A 23,935-nucleotide genomic window follows, 5' to 3' on the forward strand; every position below is an offset into this window, starting at 1 on the left:
GAGTTATCCTCTAGAAAAACACTTCCTCAAAGATCCCCTTCTGAGACTCTACTGGTATGGAACCTGACCTAGGACAGTAAAGTGGTACTGTAGGATTATTTTTTAGCATTATTACTAATATGCATTACATAAACATCCCAGGCTTAATGATCAATCAAGAGGAATACTATGTGTTCAATCTTCTGAAACTGATCTCAAACTCAATATAAATATGCTGAAAATATTCATCTGTATGTATCAGACATCTAATACTAAAGGAAAATCTACTGAAAAATTAAAATATAGAAGTTACGAGTGTAAATCAGTGCACACATTTTTCATTACTAAGTATAAAAATGTATTACTATAACTATAAAATACATGGAAACAATCTAAGTATATCTGAGTTTAAGAATTTAAGAAGAACTTACTTTAAGGAAGCTAACTCACAGAATAAACTCTGGTTTTCCTTGAACATTCGCGCCTCATTTTTCTTGTTTTGTTCTTGGAGATCTTTCACTTGATTATACAGTCTTTCATTTTCCTTTTAACAAAGAGAGAATAACATTTTAGTTAAAAGTCAGTAGTACTTACCTAAGTACACATGCTCATAACAGATGTATCCTTTAAACATTTTTAAGGTTTTAAAAAATTTCTTCAGTTTTTGGGCAAGCAAACTCTTTTAAAAATTCTTTATATTATACAGAAGAAAACTTATTTTCTGAAAACAATTTTTTTTCCCAAAATGCTTATTAAAATAAAAGTTGCAAAAATTCCCAAAGCCCAAGAGCCTAATGTCAGTAGGAGGTACTGGATTTTACAACATAAATGGGTGCGTGACTGTAGAAATAGCCATGTTTCAACTCCGTGCTCCAGGGATGGAGAGGACAGTGGGACTGTTAGCACCCTCTTTTTTCTGTTTTTGGCTTCTTCACATGGCAAGGTAATTCGATGTAGTCACAATGAGTGTCCATGCTTGTTTCTGAACTTTTTGTGATTAGGGAGTTAGAGACTCGGTGTTTCTGAAAGATCAGTTCAAGGCAGAGCAGAGACCAGACCTAGTTTACCACTAGGCTTTAGCTAAAAACTGACACAGTGAGATCAGAGGGAGAAAATACCAATCCATGCGTAGGTACTGTGGCTTATTAACCTCTTTAAAATTAGGAATCTGATAAATACCAAGGACCCTGAGGATCTAATGAAAACTAGGATCCATCTCATCATGTCTGGCCTAGTGCCTGGTAGAGTGTCTGTGCTTAAATATCTGCTGAATTAATGACACCCAGAAAAATACATAAATGCATATATATTGATACATAAATTTTGTGTTTCTTTGTGGGAGGGGGTGGCTGGCAAACTTGTAGGTTTGTGAAGTCCTCCTTAAAACCCATGCCCTATAAAGCAAGATCAGAATGGCAGGCTAAGGGTTTGGAAGGTCTAACTCAAGGAGAGTGTCTGTAAAATCAGTACTATTTCATTTATAGTGAACATTGTCATCCCTGAGGTGGTAAGGCTTAGGCTATGGCTGTGAAAAGAGAAAAAGGCAGCTGACTTCCGGTCAAGATGGAAGCGTAGATAGACATGCTTCTCATCCTTGTGCAATCACAAAAAGAATTACAACTAAATATCAAAACAAATAAAACCCAGAACTATATGGAAATCTGACAAGCAAGGATTTAAAGAAGCCACAATCATCCAGACAGGTAGGAGGGACGGAGTGGTGGAAAAGGGGCAGAGAGGCAAGGAGACGTGGTGTGATGCAGAGAGCCAGCAACAGCGGTTCACATTCATATGTGGTGGATAAAAATTGGGACGGGGAGAAACAAGATGGCGGAGGAGTAAGTGGAAGCTACACTAACTTCCTCCTAGAACTAGTCTGGATTTACAATGTAATTTTGGAGAAATCATCTGGAATAACGAACCGAACACCAGCTGGAGAGAAGTCTTATAACCACGGAGAGACAGAAAAGGCCGCTACATCACAACGTGACCGGTAGGGAGTGCGGAGACGTGGAAGGGCTGGCTGGGCTCCCACGGGTGGCAGCTGAAGGGGCTGAGAAACAGCTCAGCAGCCGGGGATTCCCCCTGAGAAGGGCAGGGTCTAAACCCCCAGCTGGGCTTCCCAGCCTACAGCGACAGAGTGGAAAGTAAAATAGTATCAGCTGTGAAAAGCGAAAAGCCACAGGCTTTCTTGCTAGCCGGAGAGAAACAGCAGGAGAAAAAGAGCTCTTAAGTGGATCACATACGAAAATATTTTGGCCACCACTTACCCTGGGCTCAAGCAGAGGGAAGGCAGAGAGGACTGGAGACACTTGGGGAGAATTTGGCACGGTGGCTTTGAGGGGAGAACTGGAGGAGCAGCTGACTGGGTCCCAGTGCTGACTCATCCCCAGTACTGCGGGTAGACCATTCCCCTCCAAGTGGCGTCAGCCTGAGGGGAAGCAAAAGCCCTGCCTACAGGAATTAAGCTGCCACACCCACAGTCCTTAAGCCTGACAGCTAATCACAGATTGAATAGATTAACAATCAAAGAAGACAGACAACAGCAGTAGATCCCTGGAAGTCTCCAACAGGCTGCCTAGGGCCAGACTGGTACATGATCTGACGCCACCAGAGGCAGATCCAGGAAGTGCAGATCATTCCAAGAAGCACCAACAAACAATAGGAGTCAAAAAAATGGGGAGACAGAGAAACAACCTCCCATCAAAAGGAAAGGTAGAATCCCCAGAAAGAGTGCTAAATGAAATAGAGGGGAGCGAACTATCAGATATGGAATTCAAAACATGGATTATGGAGAAGCTGAATGAGCTCAGCGGAAACTTCAAAGAACTCCAGAAAAACTACAAGGAACTCACAGAAAATTACGTGAGCATGAAAAAGGACATAGAAGCTATCAATAAGAGCCAGGAGGAAATGAAAAATACGATCTCTGAATTGAAGAACACAGTAGAAGGAATTAATAGCAGGCTAGAGGAAGCAGAAGATCGGATCAGCGAGCTGGAGGACAACCTACACAAAAACTCCCAGACAATGCAACAAAATGAAAAAAGACTGAACAAGACTGAAGAGGTTCTAAGACAGCTGCAGGACAACATGAAACGTAATAATATCCGTATCATAGGAATTCCAGAAGGAGAAGAAGAAGAGCAAGGGATAGAAAACCTCTTTGAAAAACTAATGACAGAAAACTTTCCTAACATGACGAGAGAAAGAGTCACGCAAGTCCAGGAAGCACAGAGGGTCCCAATGAAGATGAACCCCAACAGGCCCACTTCAAGACACATCATAATTAAAATGCCAACATTCAAAGACAAAGAGAGAATCCTAAAAGCAGCAAGAGGGAAACAACTAATAACATACAAGGGAGCTCCAATAAGGCTATCATCAGATTTCTCAGCAGAAACACTACAAGCCAGAAGGGAATGGCAAAAAATATTCCAAGCAATGAAAAACAAAGGCCTACAACCAAGAATACTCTACCCAGCAAGGCTTTCATTCAAAATGGAAGGTGAAATAAGGAGTTTCCAAGACAAAAGAAGGCTAAAAGAATACATCTCCACCAAACCAGCATTGCAAGAGATGCTAAAGGGTCTGCTTTAAGAAGATGAAGAAACAGAGAGACAGAGAGGAACACGAGTACAAAGGGGGAAAATGACAATGAATAAGTACTGAAAGAAAGAAGGAACTTCTACCATTTGCAACAACATGATTGGAACTAGAGAGAATTATGCTTAGCGAAATAAGCCAGGCAACAAAAGAAAATTACCTTATGCTGTCACCTGTTACAGGAAACTAATGAACAACACAAACAAATGAGCAAAATTGAACCAGAGGTATGTAAACAAGGAATAAACTAACAGTAACAAAGGGGGAGATGGGAGGGAGAGAAGGGGTAAGAAGGGGAAGGGTCTAGTCAAAGAACATGTATGAATGACCCATGGACATGGACAACTGGGTGGGGACTGACTGTGGGGGGGGGGCAGGGTGCAGGGAAGCAAGAGGGGGAAAAAAAGTGAGACAACTGTAGTGGAAAAACAAACAAACAGAAAATTTTTTAGTGGGGGGGGAATAAAAATATAAAGAATAGAAATGCAAGTTCAGTGAATATTAGAAGGACAAGGATTTTCCTTCCGATAAGACAGTCCTACAGATTTAGAGACTTGTATGTGGGTTATGTTACATAAATTAACATGTGTTTTCTGTTTTCAAAGGGCATAAGCCTACAATCTCATTACCTGAGTGATTATCTGTATGCATAGGCCTCACTTAATCCTGTCTGCATTGCTGCCTCCTGAGACTCAATGGTTTGGCTGAACGAAGTGGCTGGGTTGGTGAAGAACGGGGTGGTATGTGGGCTTCACTTTAAAACTGGTTTCTCTTTTCTATCCTAATGGCTTGGACAGAAAAAGCCCAGAGGCCTGAGATGGGGGAAACCTAAAATATTTCCCTCAGTCCAAAATAAGTATAATGGGCAAAAGGGTTTTGGACAGGTGAGATGTACCTGGCACACCTTCCTCCAAAGAAGCCCTTCTTTTCCCTAATGTGGGACATTGAAAAATTAATACCTGTCTTTTGTCATCTAGTGGTTACGGATTAAATGATGTCCTTTAACCCTGTTGCCCCCAGAATACAACAAGGATGCCAGCCTGTCAAACCAAGCATGCCGCTGTCCAGAGACAGCCAACCAACCTGGAGTCTGCACGATCCTTCCCCTTGTGGGAAGGCCACCCTCCCCTCCACATCCCCACTCTTATTAGGGATTTCTTGACCCACGGGTAGGTAGGACGACGACCATGTCCAGCTTGAAGCAGCTAGAGGAGCCCGAGACCTTCATCCATTGTCCTTTATAAGATTGTAAAGGGTCTTAAGTCTGAGAGGGAGGAATTGTTATTTTTTATTGTTAAAATATTTAACTAATTAATTAATTAATTTTAAAAAAAGAAGAAGAAGAATATATGAAAGGGTGAGGCGGGAGAGCTTGTATGTACGACCCATGGGCATGGACTTGGAGAGGGGATTGTTGGGGAAGGGGGGTGCTGGGCGGAGGGGAGCAAAGGGGAAAAAAAAATTGGAACTATTGTAACAATATAATCAATAAAATATACTTAAAAAAAAAAAAAAAAAATTGGGACGGACACCTTGGGAGCCAATGATCCCAGCTGCAGGCCAGACCAAACAGCCCAGGGTTCCAGCACCAGGAAGATAAATCCCTATAACTTCTTGCTATAAAAACCAGTGGGGGTTGGAGCAGTGGAAGAAAATGTCAGATTTTCAGGAAAATTCACTTAAAGGGCCCATACGGTCTTAAAACGTACTCAAACCCACCCACTCTGGGATTCAACACCAGGATAACAGCTGGAAGGGTGTCAGTCAAATAAGGGGAGTGGGTGAAGTGACTGGAGATGGGGTGGGTGCCAGGCAAACCCCCCAGAAGCCAGGCAGCAGCACAATTCTCTCTCCAAGCCCTCCCACCACACATAGCCACAAAGCAATGAAATAAATGAGTTGCCCCACCCTGTCTATTACCTGAGGCTCCACCCCACACAATTTACAGGTGCTTTTTATAGGGAGTAAAAGCAGCTCTACCTAATACACAGAAATAAACACAGGTAGGCTGCCAAATTGAGGAGACAAAGAAATATAGACCAAATGAAAGAACAGAACAAAACCCCAGAAAAAGAACTAAACAAAATGGATAGCCAACCTGTCAGATGAAGAGTTCACAACACTGGTGATCAAGATGCCAAAGGAACTCATTGAGTACAGCAACAACATAAAGGAAGAAATGAAGGTTACACTAAGTGAAATAAAGAAAAATCCACAGAGAACCAACAGTTAAGAAAAGGAAGTCAGGATTCAAGTCAATGATTTGAAACATAAGGAAGAAATAAACAGTCAATCAGAATAGAGAAGAAACAGAATTAAAAAAAACGAGAATGTGTCAACATCTGAATCACAGGGATGCCAGAAGGAGAAGAGGAAGAGCAAGAAATAGAAAACTTATTTGAAAGAACAATGAAAGAAACCTTTCCTAATTTGGTGAAGGAAATAGACATATAAGTCCAGGAAGCACAGATTGGACAGAGGACCACACAAAGACACATCATAATTAAAATGCCAAAGGTTAAAGATAAAGAGAGAATCTTAAAAGCAGCAAGAGAAAAGCAGAGTTACCCACAAAGGAGTCCCCATAAGACTATCAGCTGATTTCTCAACAGACACTTTGCAGGCAAGAAGGAACTGGCAAGAAGTATTCAAAGTGATGAAAAGCAAGGACCTACAACAAAGACTACTCTCTCCAGCAAAGCTATCATTTAGAATGGAAGGGCAGATAAAGTGCTTCCCAGACAAGGTAAAGCTAAAGGAGTTCATCATCACCAAGCCCTTATTATATGAAATATTAAAGGGACTTATTTAAGAAAAAGATCAAAACCATGAACATTAAAAAGACAACAAATTTACAACTACCAAAGTTAAATCTCAAAAAACAAACAAACAAACAAACAAACAAAGCAAACAACCAGAACAGGAACAGAATCATAGGTATGGAGATCATTTGGAGGGTTATCAGCTGGGAGTGGGAAGGGGGAAAATCGGGGGAAAGGTGCAGGAATTAAGAAGCATAATTTGTAGGTACAAAGTAGGGGAATGTCAAGAATAGTATAGGAAAGGGTGAAGCAAAAAAACTTACATGCACAACCATGGACATGAACTAAGGGGAGGATTGTTGGAGGTAAAGGGGATACTGGGCAGAGGTGGGGGAAGGAGGAAAAACTGAGAGAACTATAATATCATAATCAATAAAATATACTTAAACAACAAGAGAAAAACATAAGAGAAAGAGAAGGGGAGGGAAGTAAAATAATAATGGAGAGAGGAGGGAAGAGGGAAGAACTAAGATGAAATCTCATGCTGGAGATCACTAAACCTGTCCTGGTTGATTGTCAAGTCAACATCACCCAGATGCTATCACATATCACAGATATTTGCTTTCTATAGGACACACAAATTTTCTCCCATTTAATTCAAAAAATTTCATTCTCAAGTGATTTCAGATTCATATTTTTCAATATAATAATAAAATATTCAATATTATCTACTGAAAAGTGTTATAGAAAAATAGGAAAGTTTTTAAGGAACATGGCTCTTAAAAGTAATAACAGGATAGGGACCTGCAAAAAAATGAAACTAGACCACCAACTTACACCACACACAAGAATAAACTCAAGATGGATCAAAGACTTAAATGTAAGCCGTGACACCATAAAAGTCATAGAGGAAATCATAGGCAAGAAAATATCAAATATCTCACGTAACAATCTCTTCACGGATACATCTCCTAAAGCAAGAGAAATAAAGGAAAAAATAAATAAATGGGATTACATCAAACTGAAGAGTTTCTGCTCAGCAAAAGAAAACATCAGCAAGATGAAAAGGAAACCAACCATATGGGAAAACATATTTGCCAATGACATCACAGACAGGGGACTGATTTCCAAAATATATAAAGAGCTGATACGACTCAACATCAAGAAAACAAACAACCCAATTAAAAAATGGGCAAGGGACCTGAACAAACACTTCTCCGAAGAGGACATACAGAAGGTCCATAGACACATGAAAAAATGCTCAACATCATTAGCCATCAGGGAGATGCAAATAAAAACCACAATGAGATACCATTTTACACCAGTCAGAATGGCCATCATCAACAAATCAACAAGCAACAAGTGCTGGCGAGGATGTGGAGAAACCGGAACCCTACTGCACAGTTGGTGGGAATGCAGACTGGTGCAGCCACTATGGAGAACAGTATGGAATTACCTCAAAAGATTAAAAATGGAACTGCCTTTTGAACCAGCGACTCCACTACTAGGATTATACCCGAAGAATCTTGAAACACCAATTCAAAAGAACTTATGCACTCCTATGTTCATTGCAGCACTGTTTACAATAGCTAAGTGCTGGAAACAACCTAAGTGCCCATCTGTAGATGAGTGGATCAAAAAACTGTGGTACATTTACACAATGGAATACTATGCAGCAGAAAGAAAGAAGGAACTCCTGCCATTTGCAACAACATGGATGGAACTATAGAGAATTATGCTTAGTGAAATAAGCCAGGCAAAGAAAGAAAAATACCATATGATATCACCTAATACAGGAAACTAAAGAACAACACAAACAAAGGAACTAAATAGAACAAAGAGCAGAATAGCAGTTAACAGGGGGGAGGGGGGAGGGAGAGAAGGGGGATAAGTAAGGGAAGGGATTAGTCAAAGTACCCGTATAAAAGACTCATGGACATGGACAATGGGGAGGGATATGATTGCGGGAGAGGGGCTGGGTTGGGTGGGGGAGAGAAATTAGGGGAAAAGGGGACAACTGTAATTGAAAAACCAAAATAAAAAAAATAAAAAATAAAAAAAAAAATTTCATTGCAGAAAAAAAAAAAAAAAAAGTAATAACAGGCAACATTCACTGATTGGTTACTCTGTGCCAGGCACTAAGAGGTTAGTTTGCACTGTCTTATTTTAATTTCATAACCCACCTATGAGACAGGTATTATTATTATCATTCCCATTTCATGGATGAGGAAATTGGCTTAAAGAGGTGATTTGCCCAAGGCTCCACAGCAGGTGGCACAGCTATGTCTAAAACCTGATTCTTTGAATTCAGAACCCATGCTCTTAACCACTTCAATTCTGCCCATGAGAAATGGGCAGACTAGTCAAATTATCACTTCCTCATATTTGCCAGAATTCCCAGTACCTGTTAAATGAGCACATAAATATTTTAATATGCCTTATTTTAATAATCAAAGAGACTCAAGAACAACTTTAGTATGTGCTGAAAAAAAATCACACCTGTTGATATCCTTGAAGAAGTGTCTCTTGTTCTTGTATTTCTTTTTGGATTTGCTTCAATTTTTCTCCAGTAATAGCATCAGCTGTTTCTCCAAAATGTAAGAACCTTTGTGTTTTGTTTGTTTCTCCAAAGCTATTTAACTTGAGAAAATGCAGAAATTGTTTATATGGGGAAAGAAATGATAAAGTGAGAAGTGAGGAAAATTAACAGTCTTATAACCATACTGGAATTAACATAACGCCAACTACAATTAAATCATTACTGTGTTGTTTTGTGCTGATGGTTCTGAAATGGAAGTAACTCAGAAATGCTACATAGTGTCATTCCCTTAATTAAGACTTTCTACAGCAGTTGTTTCTGAAATCTCCTTTGAAGGTCACAGTGAACTAAGAGATTTATTTTAAAAAGGACTGCTAACTGAAGAAAAGTATCAAAATGAGCCAATATAAATTTTGATTTTTTTCCCTTCTGGGGTTGGATTTGGGTTCTTGTGTAAGGAGGCCCTCCCAGGAACCATGCTCATGTTTTATACAGCATATACATCAAGCAAAACAGCCCAAGAACAAAAAGATAACAATGCATTTAGCAGAATGTACAATTATTATTTTTTTTAATAAAAAGAAGAAGACAACATTTCTAGTACCTTGGCTTGAAGAATATAATTGTCCTGATTCAATTTGAAGAGTTCCTTTTCCTGTTGTTTCTTTAGTTCTTCCATCTTATTCTCTAGCTCTTTCTCTTTTTCTGAGAATGTGACTTTAATTTGCTCAATTAAGGCTTGTGCGCCCCTCCATTTTTCCTCTGCTTCCTGAACTCTTTTAAACATAATTAACTCTGTGTCCATGTTCCCACCACGGTATTTGGGAGATGAATCCTTTTAAGGAAAAGCATTACTTCATTATATATTTACATGTAAGATTCAAACACAAGTGGTTTGTAAAAGAAAAGAAAAAACAACCCATAAAGAATAAAATGAGAAGTTAATAATGTTCAGCTAAGAAAATACATAAGTGTTCAATAAGAGTGAACACTTAAAGCAAAAGAAATTTCATTTATTTCATTATTTATACTTTGGTTTTAATATGATTTTAGAACATAAAAAACATTATGAATATTATTTTGAAATTTAATACTTACATTCTGAAACTGAATACAGGAACCACTTTCTGTAGAGTCTTCAGACTTCTTAGGAGTAGCTAGACAACTTTCAGTTTTGGGAACTGGTTTACTCAATGCTGCAAGCTTAATGAGTTTTGTTTCAGATAAGATTTCTAAATATTGTAGACAGTAGACAAAAACACAAATGCAAACAAAGTTGAATGTGTATTCAGCAATTATGTAACAATAAGACGTATGAGGATCTCAGAAAGGCTAATGTGTAACACTGAACCCAGAGCTGTTGCCCATAATCCATATTCTATTCAATTTGACAATTTGAGAGAAGGCTAATGCACATAAGACTCAGTGTCAAATGGTGCTAAATAAATGTGAAAATGTGGATTGGGATTTTAGGCTTTGCTACTTTTAAATAAATTATTCTTTTAAAAGTTCAAAGCACTAACAAGTAAGAATATCTAAACAATGAATCAAAAAGTAGACAATAACTTTATGAAGCACTTTAGTTGAAATTAAACGTGCTTTCAAAGAAAGCATACTTTTATACAGTGTGTATCAAGATATTACACAGTACGAATGGAAGAATATAAACTGCATGGAAACTTTATAATAGCTAGTCTAAACCGATTAAAAAAAATAAAATTATAATCCTGCTCTACTACCATGATAATATTTATTCAATTAGAAAAAATGTGTTTACTGTATATTTTCATCAAATTTTCAGCCTTTAAGGTAGGTACCTTGTAAACCCAAAACAGTAGAAATAATTGTGAGGCCAATACATTTGATTAGTAATAAAAAAATTTAAGGGATACACCTACAAGAGGTCTTGAGGTCCATATTCAAATATTATAGGTTCTGAGTTGAACACTCAGTAAACATTACCTGATTGCCTTAAATGTTGGTAAATAACTTGAAATTTATATTTTTAATATGATTTCTTCAAGATGCTAAATTTTTAAGTTTGAAGTTTACTTTTTGATTGAAAGTGAAATAGATAGTTATTAAAGATTTGGAAAATACTCCTGACTGGTGTGGCTCAGTGGGTTGGGGGTCAACTCGCAAACCAAAGGGTCACTGGTTGGATTCCCAGCAGGGCGCATGCTGGGTTGTGGGCCAGGTCCCCTTCCCCCACTCTCTAAAAATAAATAAATAAAATGTTTTAAAAATTTTTTGGAAAATAAAGACAAGTCTAAAGAAGAAACAAGTCACCAATAGTACCCCACCAAAAGATTTCAATCTTTTTCCAGGCATATGGACATTTTCCTTATAGAGAAGTAATCATGTTTAACTGGACTGTTTGATTTAGAAGGTTTTGTGGAGAAATTTCTTAAAGCATTCACTAAGAAATTGTTTGAGTCACTGGAAAAACAGGCATTAAACCTTCCAAATCACTGGAGGTCCATTCACGTGGCCAAAGAGTAGTGTGTGAGCTGCTGGCACTGTGAGTCTCCCTAAGATGGGACAGCCAAGAGTGGCAGGTGGATCTTGTTCAAGCTATAGTCATTGCTTTTATACCAGAATTCTCCCTTCCTAAGTTCTTGATTTTGATTTTGCTAAGCAATTATTTTCAATAATGACAGATGAATAGTATTTTCTTATTTTATACATATAAAAATTTACTTGGATATAAAATTCAAACATGAAAACAATGCAGAATTTAGAACCCATGAGCCCTTCTTTGAAAAACAATGCATTAAGAAAATTCAGGCAAATAAGAAACCAATCAAAATAATTTCAGAATGGAGAAGCTATGGCTAAAGGACTGGTGAAAAGCATTCAATCTCTTTAATAATCAAAACTAAGATCTAAATTCAAAACTGTGGGAAATTACAGTTGTAGGAGAGAATACTATATCTTAAACAAGTAAAAATTAAACCAACAAAAATAGGTAGGAGGCATGTGAGTGGGAGATGTAAGTTCTGCTACCTTATATTTCAAAGAAGGGTAAACTGATAATGTATAAAATTCTACAACATTTAACAAAAGAACATGGTTTTCACAACATTTGAGGGGTTTTCATAATTTTTTCTTAAAGGGATCTTTTGGAATATAATATTTCTTAGGATGAAATTTCTTTTTCTTTTTACAGATTTAAGTAAAACCAAATCTAACCTTTAATTTAAAAGGAACCTGTAAAGTGTGATCCTATTCTTATAAAACGCTTTGTCCATTTATCCATGTCTGCCCCCTCCCTCCCTTCCATCCACTCATGCTTCTGTCTACCTCTGTAAGTGCACATACTTAGTGAGAAGCACAGACCAGTTGTTTCTGGCAGAATTATTTCTTTCTTTTTCCTTTTCTGTATTTTTAACTTAAATAATGAACAACTATTCCTTTCATGGCGACAAAATGATTAGTCTCAAAAAAACCCCCAAACAAACCCACAAGAGTTAACAGAAACCTGATATTGCCCTGGACAGTCAGTCATCTCCCTGGACTCCATGCAACTGGGGGTGGCCACATGATCCAAGTTCTGACCAATAAGATGAAAGCAAAGTTTTCCTATATGGTTCCAGGAAAGTGACTACTGTCCTCGTTAAGAAGCTGACAATTTAACTGGCATGTACCTTTTACCTTTCACCTTTCCTTGTGACAGGGGCTGGAGGTTGAATAACCGTCTTATGACAGTGAAAATTAAAGTCACAGACTAAGGATTTTGCAACAGCAATGAAGGGATCTAGTTCCTTGCACAATTTCAGCAGCTCTGCACTGCTTAACCCTGGCCTCTTTGTTACACAAAAAAGAAAAGTCTTTTGTTTGGGTAAGCCTTAGTAGTTGGGCTTCTTTTTCATCTTAACCAATATTGATCCAAGTGCAGTCTCTAGACTTTCTGTACACAAACCTCCATCTCAGAGTCTGCTTCTTGAAGAACCTGATCTGTAAAAAATAGCAATCACCCCAAAGAAATTACAGTTCTGAATAAAACTAAGATTACTTTGGGCAATTTTTTCAATAAAAAGACAAAAATAAAAAATCATACCTAATAGTCTAATGAAAATAAGTAGCTCAGTATAAAAATAACCAGCTTCCAAAGTACAAAATGAAAACTCCTAAAACATAAATGAAAAATTTTCATACTCTTCTTGATGATTCTAAAATTTGATAAGCATTCCAAGTATCTTTTCTTAATATTAAGTAATAGGTCTAATGAATGGTTAATTATTAAAAACTGAGTAGATGACAACGTCACAAGCAAATGTTCCACACAAAAGCCAGCAAAAAGAGAATACAAAAGATTTCTTAGTGGGAGGGATTACAGATCTCTAGGTTAAGAACAGGAGGAAAGGATGCTTGTATTAATCCAATATGATCATAGTCCTGTTCTCTCCAAAATAACCAACCCCTACAGCTGTTCTTCACTCTCACATATATCAGTCCTAGCCTTTCCATCTTATGTGCACAGGTTGCTGCAGCTAAAACACAGACATGAAGACACAAGAAGGGTCTTTAATGCCTAAATAGTTTTAAATATGGGCATTTTTTGGAGATGTGCATTCAGCTCCAGACCATCATAATAAAGCAAGTTGTAATTTTTGCTGGTGGAGGGTCTTGCCCTCCATTTGTAAAAAACCTAACTTTTTTGAAGTACAATAATGCAAAGTGAAATAAAATGAGGTATGCCTGTATAATCAAGGTGGTCCTAGAATGAATAGTTGTAGGGAAAGGCAAGGGAAGATACTTTAAGCTAGAAATGAATTTTCCAATGAGGACAGTTCTTCTCTGACAACTATCACCATATAACAATGATGAAATCAGTCACTGATTCAATTTAATCACAAAGAAAAGGACAAAATGCTTCTGGCTCTATTATTGCTCTCTTTCCTCTCTGGAGTCTAAAGGTAACAAAAATGTTGGTCTGACTTGAACATTTCTATTTCTTTTAATAGCTACATTGGGTGAGAGTTGAAAATTACCCTTTCCAACTGTCAACATAAATGACTCCATTAGGAAATAACAGAAGCACTGTGATGTACAAAATGAAAACTATGTGATAAACAGCCTGCCTCTCCAAGTCTATGGAGAACTAATGTCTAGATAATCTATCAACCTTTGTTTGTAGGATGCCATTTGCATTCTGAATTTATTAGAGCCAACCAGATGAGAGGTTTGACTCTTATCTTATATTCGCTTCCCATGTTTTCTAGGTCTCGTTCATGAAAACCTAAATGTAATGATGAAAAACCTACTATAAACTGAATCTTTCAGAAATAGAATATGTACCCTAATGTTAATTATTTTCTATAAATAAGGAAAGTTCATAGAAGGAGAGAAGGAAACAGAGAAAGTAGAGAACAAGGAAAGTAAAATAATATACTACAGGTGACTCATGAACAATACGGGGGTTAGGGGTGCTGAACTCCCATGCAGCCGAAAATCCATATATAATTTGACTCCCCCAGAACTTAAGTATCAATAGCCTACTGTTGACTGGAAGGTTTACTGATAACATAAATAGTCAATGAACACATATTTTGTGTGTTACATGTATTATGTAGTCCAGTGGTCCCCAACCTGGGCCACGGACTGGTCCTGGTACCAGTCCTGGTACAGGTCCACAGCCCATTAGGAACCAGGCCACACAGCAGGAGGTGAGTGGCTGGCCAGTCAGTGAAGCTTCATCTGTATTTACAGCCGTTCCCCATTGCTTGCATTACCGCCTGAGCTCTGCCGCCTATCAGATCAGTGGCAGCATTCGATTCTCTTAGAAGCAGGAACCCTACTGCGAACTGTGCATTCAAGGGATCTAGGTTGTACACTCCTTAGGAGAATCTCGTGCCTAATGATCTGAGATGGAGCTGAGGCAGGAAGCTAGCACTGGGGAGCAGCTGCAAATACAGATTATCATTAGCAGAGAGGTCTGACTGCAGAGACCCTAATAAATCAACTGCTTGCAGACTTGTATCAAAATCCTGTCAGTGAGTGGCAAGCAACAATTAAGCTGCATCTGGTGGCAGACTATAAAGCTATCCCCCACTCCCACCCTACCCGTGGAAAAATTGTCTTCCACTAAACTGGTCCCTCATGCCAAAAAGGTTAGGGACCACTGATGTACAGTATTCTTACAATAATGTAAGCTATAAAGAAGAAAATGTTATTAAGAAAATCATAAGAAAGAGAAAATACATTTGCAGTATATGCTGAAAAAAATTGGTGTATAAGTGGGCCTGTGAAGTTCAAATCCATGTTCAAGGTCAAATGTATATATACATAATTCTATTATAAAAAGAGTATATGATGATTACCTTTTTTCCTAGCTTGATTTGAGGTGGGAACAGACCTCAAGTTTTTGCTTTTCATCATGTCTTTTGAAGTTTTCTTTTCAGTAGTAGAAAATGTCTTGAATGGTGAACTGGGTTTTCCATAGCCCGAGCTCCTAACTGATGCATATAATCCACTCTGGGGTTTTCTTTTGGGTAAAGGAGGTGCACTTCTGGCCTTCTTGTATGGTACCTGTTTACCAATTACAGCCCCTTCTCCAGAACTGAGTTGAGATCTAAAAGCCTGCACACAGCAAGTACAAACTCTTTAGTACTTAAGTGAACTTCAACTACTACAGTTGTAATGAAAATTTAACAGATGGCAAAATCATAGCAATTACTAAATAATGTAGTTTGCTAAAGGCAAACCACTACATTAAAGTTCTCTAAGTCTAAGTCATCAGAATTTTAGTATTTTGAAAAACATCTTCAAAATCGGGAACAGAACAGCATAATATTATAACAAAATAATCCTGCCAGAAAGCACTATGTGTGAATTATGAGCATGAATATGGAGAAGAATGGAAAGAACATATTTTGAAATTACATAAAATCTTATTTTCTTTTTCCTCTAAATTTCTCAAGATAAAAAAAACATTTAATGCCCTGCCTTATTCCACAAAGGAACAGAGATAGTTTATGATAAACACATAACTAAAAATTGTAAAATAAAAATAAAATATTGGGATCACAAACTATAAATTAAAATAGCTCAAGAAGAGAGGAAAAAGAAACAGTGAAATTCAAGTTGTCAATAGTTGCTAATAGCATTAATATGAAATGCCAACTTAACTTACTTTCACAGAACACAAATTACTAGAAAGATTGAATGAAAAGCCCTAGAATGATGAATAAACTTTTATTTTCGTATGCTAATCAAATTCTAAACTATGGTTATTTAAAAAAGAAAAAGGAAATGTAAAGGATGGCTTCTAAAAGAAATCTAATGCCTCTCTGGCTGGTGTGGCTCAACTGGTTGAGTGTCGTCCTGTGAATCAAACAGTCACAGGTTCATTTTCTGGTTGGGGCATATACCCAGATTGTGAGTTTGATCCCCAGTTGGGTGGCGTAGGGTAAGGCAACCAATTGATGTTTCTCTCATTTGCACCATCTGTCCCTCCTTCCCTCCCTCTCTCGCTAAAAACAATGAAAAAAATGTCCTTGGGGAAGGATTAAGTAAGTAAATAAATAAAACTAAAAAAGAAGAAAGCTAATGCCATAGAGGTATTTTTGAATTTGGGCACTGCAGGGTGTTGTAAGAAATCCTCGGCAGCCGTCCGTCTCAAGAGACGATGGTGTAGCTTCTTAAGAGTCTATCTGCACCGCCGAGAATGGCTGTGCAGTCCGACTCGGGAGTGACATGGTATCTGTCTCCTCCCGTGTTGAATCGACATCTTGCGATGATCTGAAGCTACAGAGCCTGGGCAGGGTGATATGGAGGGTCTGCTGTTGCCCATGCAGCAGACCCCCCTTCTCTTCGCAGCTGAAGGGTCCAAGGGAAAGACGGAGTCAATACAGCTTGGCTTCAGGTGCGCCGCAGGAGTTGCCGGTGTTGACTACAACGTCAAACCGCCTTAGGGACTCCGGCTCCGGATTTTCTGTCGGGGTTTACTCCCTTAGCCTTTCCCCTGAAGAGGTATGCCGCAAGGCAGCGGAGGTTTTTTGGAGTCAGAGTTTTCCTTCTCTGATGTGCCCTGACTGGAAGATCGAACCAGTGACACTTAGCTCGCAGGCCGACGCTCAATCCACTGAGCCAAATCAGCCAGGGGGTGTAAGAAATATTGCTCACAAATATCCAGGATCTATGTGGAGGATAGTAAGTAATCAATCCCACAAGTTTAAGATGTACTTACATATCAAGGGTACTTATATGACTTTATATAACATCATTTATCAATATGTCAAATTAATTTAAATTATAAACACTTACTTTCTTTATTTTGTCATCCTGAGGTAATACTGAAGGAACAACAGATAGTTTCTCCCTCACAATATTGAGGTACGTTTTATCTATATAGTCTTCTGTATTAGTGACTCTTGGACAGCTATTGTCTACACTTTCACTTGCTGTCTTTGGTAAAACCACATTCTCTTCATTTTTGTCAGAAAATTGGTTCACATTTTGTGGCTCTTGAGGTACAACATTTGGCTTCATCTTAAGAGGTAAAGGGTTTATAATTTCAGTTTCTTTACTATCAGCCAGTTTCTTACAGCTATAAAACAAAACAGGACACAGAGAATAAACCCTACATGACTCCTCAAATATCAGTTATTATTAACATATACACACTATATACATATATATTTAATATTTGTAACTATTTAAATTAGGTCACTAATGTTAAGTGCATTATTTATAGTTCTGGTTAATAGAGTATACTAATATAGTATAATATAATTATTTTGAATTTCAAATAATTTTGATGCAGTATAAGGGATTATATGAATGACTCTGAGATATAACTTCAAAGGAAAGCCAAACCAAATAAGACTAAGATTGCTTTTGTATAAGAAAAAATAAAATATGAATTTCTAGGTGAACTTTTTATAATATATCTTTTATCATACTGCCTTATAAGGTCAACATGCATTTGTGGCAGAAAAAAGATTTTATACATTTTTAGAAGAAACTAAAGAGGTAATCATAATTTATGTCAATGAGACATAGAATATAAATATTAAAAAGCATAAATTTCATCACAGTCTAGAAACATTTTAAAGTAAAACAAAAAAATCACGAGGATTTTGAAATAAAATCACTTCTGTGGTTAAAACAGTTAAATGAAATCTAATATCTAAGACTATTAGATTTCAAAAATACGGAAAATTGTCCCTTGAAATGTTCTAAAGGTCAGTTGGTTACGTGTTGGCCTGCAAAGCTAAGCGGTCACTGGTTCAATTCCCAGTCAGGGCACATGCTTGGGTTGTAGGCCAGTCTGCAGTCAGGGTGTGTGCGAGAGGCAACTGATTAATGTTTCTCTCATACATTGATGATTCTTTCCCCGTCTTTCTTCCTCCCTTTCCCCTCTCTAAGAATAAATAAATAAAATCTTTAAGAGAAATTTAGTTATCATCAACATCATCATCCAGTTCTTGTGAGAACTCCACCACTAAAGTGAGCTTATTGTAGTTTCATCACTTGAATGATGGGGATTAAGGATGCCTGTCCCACTTGTTATAAAAAACACAGAAGATAATGGATGTGATACTCTAAGTGATACACAAACAGCAAGTTGTTTTATGATGAGGTTATTGTGATATGCTATTCTGTGTGGTGGAGAATGACAGTGAGGTCCCACAAGCCTCAACTAAAATGTACTGGAGCTGGAGCATGTTCATGAAGGCCATTTCTCTTGTGCCCAAAGAACTCACCCTGTGGTTTATAAACAAGCAAGTCTATGACTCATATACCAAATAAAATTCGTGTTTCATCTCTTCATTTGAATCAACTGTCTCTGAGTTATTGAAAGCTGAAGAAATTAATTTTTTAAGTAAAAAGCTTTAAGACTACTTAATTGCATTAACTTTTTTAGTAGCATCTTTTTTTTTTTTTAATTTTAGACAAGAATATTTATGGACTAATTGAGTAAAAGCTAATTAAAAAAAACTCATTTAAAAAGAGGAGAGCAGTGACTCATAGGTAAACACATATAACTACATTAATCATTAACTAAGAATGATTATGAAGAACAAATGATTCTAGATGTTTTCAGTGACAAAACAATAAACAAACAAGAAAACAACTTGCACAATTCATTTAAAAAAACTCATACCTGACAGGTTGTAAATCTAAACCACTGATCCCAAAGGAATCTATTCTGATAGGTTTCATCAGTTCCTCTACAGTGTGCAGATCTAAGAGGGCGAAAAAAGTTAAAATAGCAATCAAAAATGTATGTCACTTGCTTGATTTTATGCACCATACCAACAAAATTATATCTTCTCTGGTTGACATAGTTAACAAAATGACATATACAATAAATCCAATTTCACACTGTACAGTTGCATGCACCAAGAAAACCTCTTTTGATATTTATATTTGAAACACATATACATATATTTGATGCATAAATATACATATATCAAATACATGTGTATGGGTATATCCACACACGTATTTATTTGCTAAGTATGTATCTAGTTGATCCCAAAATATTGTTCTCTATTTAAAAAAATAACTGGTATATATACATGGAAAAGATTTAAAAATGTAAAAACAAGTAATTTCTTAATTTGGTCAAGGCATACTATAAAAGAAATTGAAATTTGATCCTATGTTCAGCTCTAACTTTATAGTAGAACCACTGATTTCCAGACTTTATTTGAACAAATCCTTTAAATAAGTTCAGAGACTGAGAAATAATCACTACAGCAAATTGTATCTAAATTACACTAAACTGGAAATTGTTCAGAGAGGGTCTAAAATAGGCTTTTACCAGATTCTGTAGTAGAGATGTTTTTGGAGGACTCTTCATTTTCTTGAGGATGACCTTCCACTGAGCTCTTGGTATGTTCCACGGCAGCATTCTCAATTCTTTGTTCATCAGCATCTCCCAAGGAATGGGCTATATGACAATAAGCCTGATGAAGCGCTTCAATGTCACTATTGCTTTGTCCATATGAAACACCTGTTAAAATAAATGTAATCTCCAGTATAATCACACAAATATGTGAGAAATATAAACAACTAATATCATCCCTTAATCTGTTAGGAATAGTGAACAAGGCTGTAGGACAATGTTAATATTATAGAGATGGAGTTAAATACAAAACTAGGTAATATGTAGGTATGGCCTACCAGTGTGAAATTATAGCCGGTTCAATAAGTCTTTCCAGTAAGCAGAGATGTGTCCTGACATGGTAACTATAAAATCTGTCTCCATTGGTTATTGCCCTCTCTTCTTAACAATCAGACCCTCTGCATTGGATAAAACTACTCCTGAGTTTCGCAAACTGAAACAACCGTCTCAAGGATTCTGTTTCTCCCTTACTACTACCTCTCTCAGCTTCCTGTGTCACCAAGCAGTAGTCTGCATGTCTTCAACTAAAATTCAACTCCTCTAACTTTGTAATTCAATGTGTTCCAACAACCTGCTGAAGCTGCTATAATGAAAAACAATTTCCTAACGGCCAAATACAGTTCTCTTTAGTTCTATTCCACACTGTCCTTTTCCTGGGAACTGTTCTGCATCCTCTCTCCTTTTTCTCACCACTCTGATGGCTACTTCTCCATCTCTTATTGTAAACTGGCTCACCCAACGTTCCATCTTTAGCCTTCTTTTTTAAACTTCTCATTTATTTATTTATGCCAAACATCATCAAAACCCTTAGCTTCATTTATTACACATATGCTCATGATGCTCATACCTGTCTTCTGTCCTAATTTTTTTCTGAATAAATACATTTAGATTGCTTGGTAAGTAAATCATATCTAATATATCCCCAACTGAATTTATTATATTCCCCAACAAAACTTGTTTTACTACCAGTATTTCCTGTTTTAGCTAAGGGCATCACTATTTCACCTAGTCATCCAAAAACAGAACACTTCATGTCACTGTTCACTCTTCCTTCTCTAATAACTTTCTCCTTCTCCCAACAATTGATGAATAAATTCTGAAAAGAAAAAATTTGAGGAATCTTATGATAACAATGATCTAATATTTTTATGAGTATTTTCCTACTCATTTTGTAACTTTCATTACTAATAGTGACATTTTCAAAATTAGAAAAGAGTGTAAGTCTTAGGAAAGTAAAAAATGAGAAAAATAGGATGACCAGTGTCCTTTTTGATACCCGTGATTAATTAATGCTTAAAAATACAATAGTATATACAGCCTCATCTTCTTTTATATAAACTGTAAGTTGTATAGTGGCTCTTATTCATCTAAGGGGCTCTTTTTAACTCTAAATGTAAGAGTCAGCCAAATGCCACACAAAAGATTGTGTTAACAATGCCTGACGATATCTTTCTATCTAATGCTGTAGGTCATCGCTGCTATTTGGAGCATGCCCAATTAATAACAGACTTGCTTAAATAAATTAAAAACAAAAAAGGGGGTAACATTAGAGAAGAATTGTTAACAGTTAAGTGGCAAGTGGCAGGTGGCAGGGATTTTTCAATAGGACTTTAGGAAAAAGATCTCGCCTGTTAAGGTAAGCCTAATGCTTCCCCTAACCATCTGTCAGACTGAGTAGCATGACTAAAGGAGAATTAATCTTTGTAAGGAAAGGAAAAAGACACAGGTGTTTTTTTCTCTCCTCTACAGAAATATCAGAACGTTTAAGTATCTGCTGAGTACATATAAAAGAAATAACCCCAATGTTAAGTAGGAGAGCAGTACTGCTCATACCTAATTTATCAGGTGCGAGGTGTCGGAAAGAAGAGGTCCCAGGCTCTAAAGCAACAGCAGGGAAAGCGTGCAGAAAAACAAATGACCTAAAAGTTAGAAATTAGAAATAGAGGATAGAGAGGTTTAGGGGCAGCTCAGAAAACAGAGCAGGGGAAAGACACTTTTCTTCTTCCTTGAGTCATTAACCCAAGTAACATTAAAATATTTCAAAGTTACACAATTAACTTTTCCCCTGCATTTTCTGAAGAGAAAAGGCCTGATCTGCCTGTCCTTTACATTAAAAATGAATATTCTATGTTGTTATTTCATAAATTACTACAAGTCAAAAGCTCCCTGCATTTTTCCAGTTAAGAAAGTTGAGACAGATCAAATCCTATTTTATACAGAGGCAAGGGTCAGGTTATGGAGCAATACTGTCACCTTGTGACTGCTCCAGGCCATGCAGCCAGAGCACAAAATGGTACCTGATGTGAGACAAATGAAAATAAGTGAAAGGCTAGACCTTGCCTGGTATTAGGAAAACCTCACTTTTATACCACCGACCTTTTTAATACAACAAAGCACAAAGAATTTCATAAATATTACTTTTAAAAGATGATCTTTGACAATGTAGCACCTAATCTGAGCCTGCTTAATCCTGGAAGAAACATGGTAAAAAAAAGAAAAAGAATAAACCCACTGATCTTTTCAGTTCTTAAACATGCTGATTTGAACATTTTCAAGTGTACTTCTTATGTACCAGGTAAATTCAGTATCACACAGCCAATCACATTTATACTATAATGCCTTCAGATTCTTTATTATAACTTCTATTAATAGACAGTTGATATAAATTATAATAATGATAACAACAGAGTGTTCCTTGTTGAATCTTAGCATATTATATAAATTACCTCAGTTGAAGATAACAAGGTCTCATTTTAAAGAGGAAACAGGCTTAGAGGTATTAATTGTCCAATGGCACCCAGGTGAAAATTGGCAAGGATGAGAATATGAATCAAAGACTACATGACAGTAAGTTCATATTTTACTATCTTCCAGTAACTGACTTATCAAAATATTTCACAGTCAAGAACATTTAAGAAATGACACCAAATCAAACCAAACAAAACTACAGATTTATATAACTGCTTGGACCATCTCAAAAGAATTTTTAATTTTAGCAATACATTTTTTTGAGTTTTTCTTATAACCTACAGCGGTGGTTTTCATACTGTATTTTACGAAACCATGGTGTTTCATACAAAATCACAGATTCCATAGATGTTTGGTTGAAATTTCATTTTTAAATGTGCTTTACAACTTAAAGCTTAGACTAGAAGTTATTCTAAACACTCAATGCACCATTTATGTAACTAATATTTTGAAGACCATCAGTAATAACTTTGCCTACTGCTTTGTTTTCATGCATATCTTAGGATAAAATTTCTCTGGCCATACTGTATGTATATGAACTTCCTATAATGTAAAAAACTATGGCTCGACACCCGTCTTTTAAAAGAATTCATGTCTGCTTACTGAAAACTGGGCAAGTGGATCTAGTATCACAGCACTTAAGTGACACAAACTTAAATAAACAGCAGTAAAATGAAGGAACATGTGTTCAGCACATGCTTTTGTCATAGCAGAATACCCAGTGAGTAATAACAAATAAATGAGTACCATGTCTTGATGGAAAAATTGTGTTGTAGTTTTTTGACTTTTACATGTTTATATTTTTAAATAGAAATGGGTGAAACAAGTCAAGATAGTGCTGACTCTTAAAATAGCAGTGACCAGGGAAAAAAGAGATCTGAGTAGACTGTGGTTTGGGTCATATGTTTTTGATTTGGTTGTTAGTTACATGGGTGTGTGTTCGGTATTTGAAAATTCATCAGGTTGCACTATTATAATATATAATATAGATGTATTATATTACTTTTCTATAGGTATATTATACTTCAATAAGAAAGTAAAAATTAAAAAATAAAAATGAAATTCAAACAGATGTTCAGAGTTGGTTAATGATTTATCAATTCTATTGCTCTTTTTTTCCAAGTGTTTGGCTTAGTTGAACCATACGTTCAACTGAGACTTGCAAAGCAAGCTGATTAAAAAGTTTCTATTTGTAACTATTTATGTAGTAAATCAAGAATATTTTCAAATTATACAACAAAAACAAAATACAAACATATTAGAAGTCTGATGGTGATATGGGAATAATAAATATAACTTCTGATTTCAAAAATTTCAAAGACCATTACTGCTCTAACTTTATTTGTAAATGTTACAAATGTAAACATCTATGTTTATATCAACAAAATACCATTTTTACCTATATAGAGTATATGTAAGATTTCATTTGGAGATAAAGATTCC

The 23,935-nt window shown here is 36.6% G+C and overlaps 1 protein-coding gene across 1 annotated transcript in view; it reads right to left on the reverse strand.

The window, feature by feature from the left end:
- CEP162 (centrosomal protein 162) overlaps window positions 1-23,935 on the reverse strand; it is a 68,806-nt gene that overhangs the window by 24,793 nt on the left and 20,078 nt on the right. The window contains exons 10-17 of the mRNA XM_090279634.1: window positions 19,661-19,852; window positions 18,998-19,079; window positions 17,155-17,437; window positions 15,210-15,468; window positions 9,985-10,118; window positions 9,491-9,721; window positions 8,847-8,987; window positions 411-523 (exon numbers count right to left, since the gene is read on the reverse strand). Of these exons, the coding sequence (XP_090135760.1) occupies window positions 411-523; window positions 8,847-8,987; window positions 9,491-9,721; window positions 9,985-10,118; window positions 15,210-15,468; window positions 17,155-17,437; window positions 18,998-19,079; window positions 19,661-19,852 (1,435 nt within the window). The remainder of the gene's footprint in view (window positions 1-410; window positions 524-8,846; window positions 8,988-9,490; window positions 9,722-9,984; window positions 10,119-15,209; window positions 15,469-17,154; window positions 17,438-18,997; window positions 19,080-19,660; window positions 19,853-23,935) is intronic.

The sequence above is a fragment of the Furipterus horrens genome, unplaced genomic scaffold (genome assembly GCF_987537825.1).
Source record: "Furipterus horrens unplaced genomic scaffold, mFurHor1.1.pri manual_scaffold_6, whole genome shotgun sequence".
In the NCBI taxonomy this organism is placed as follows: Eukaryota; Metazoa; Chordata; class Mammalia; order Chiroptera; family Furipteridae; genus Furipterus; species Furipterus horrens.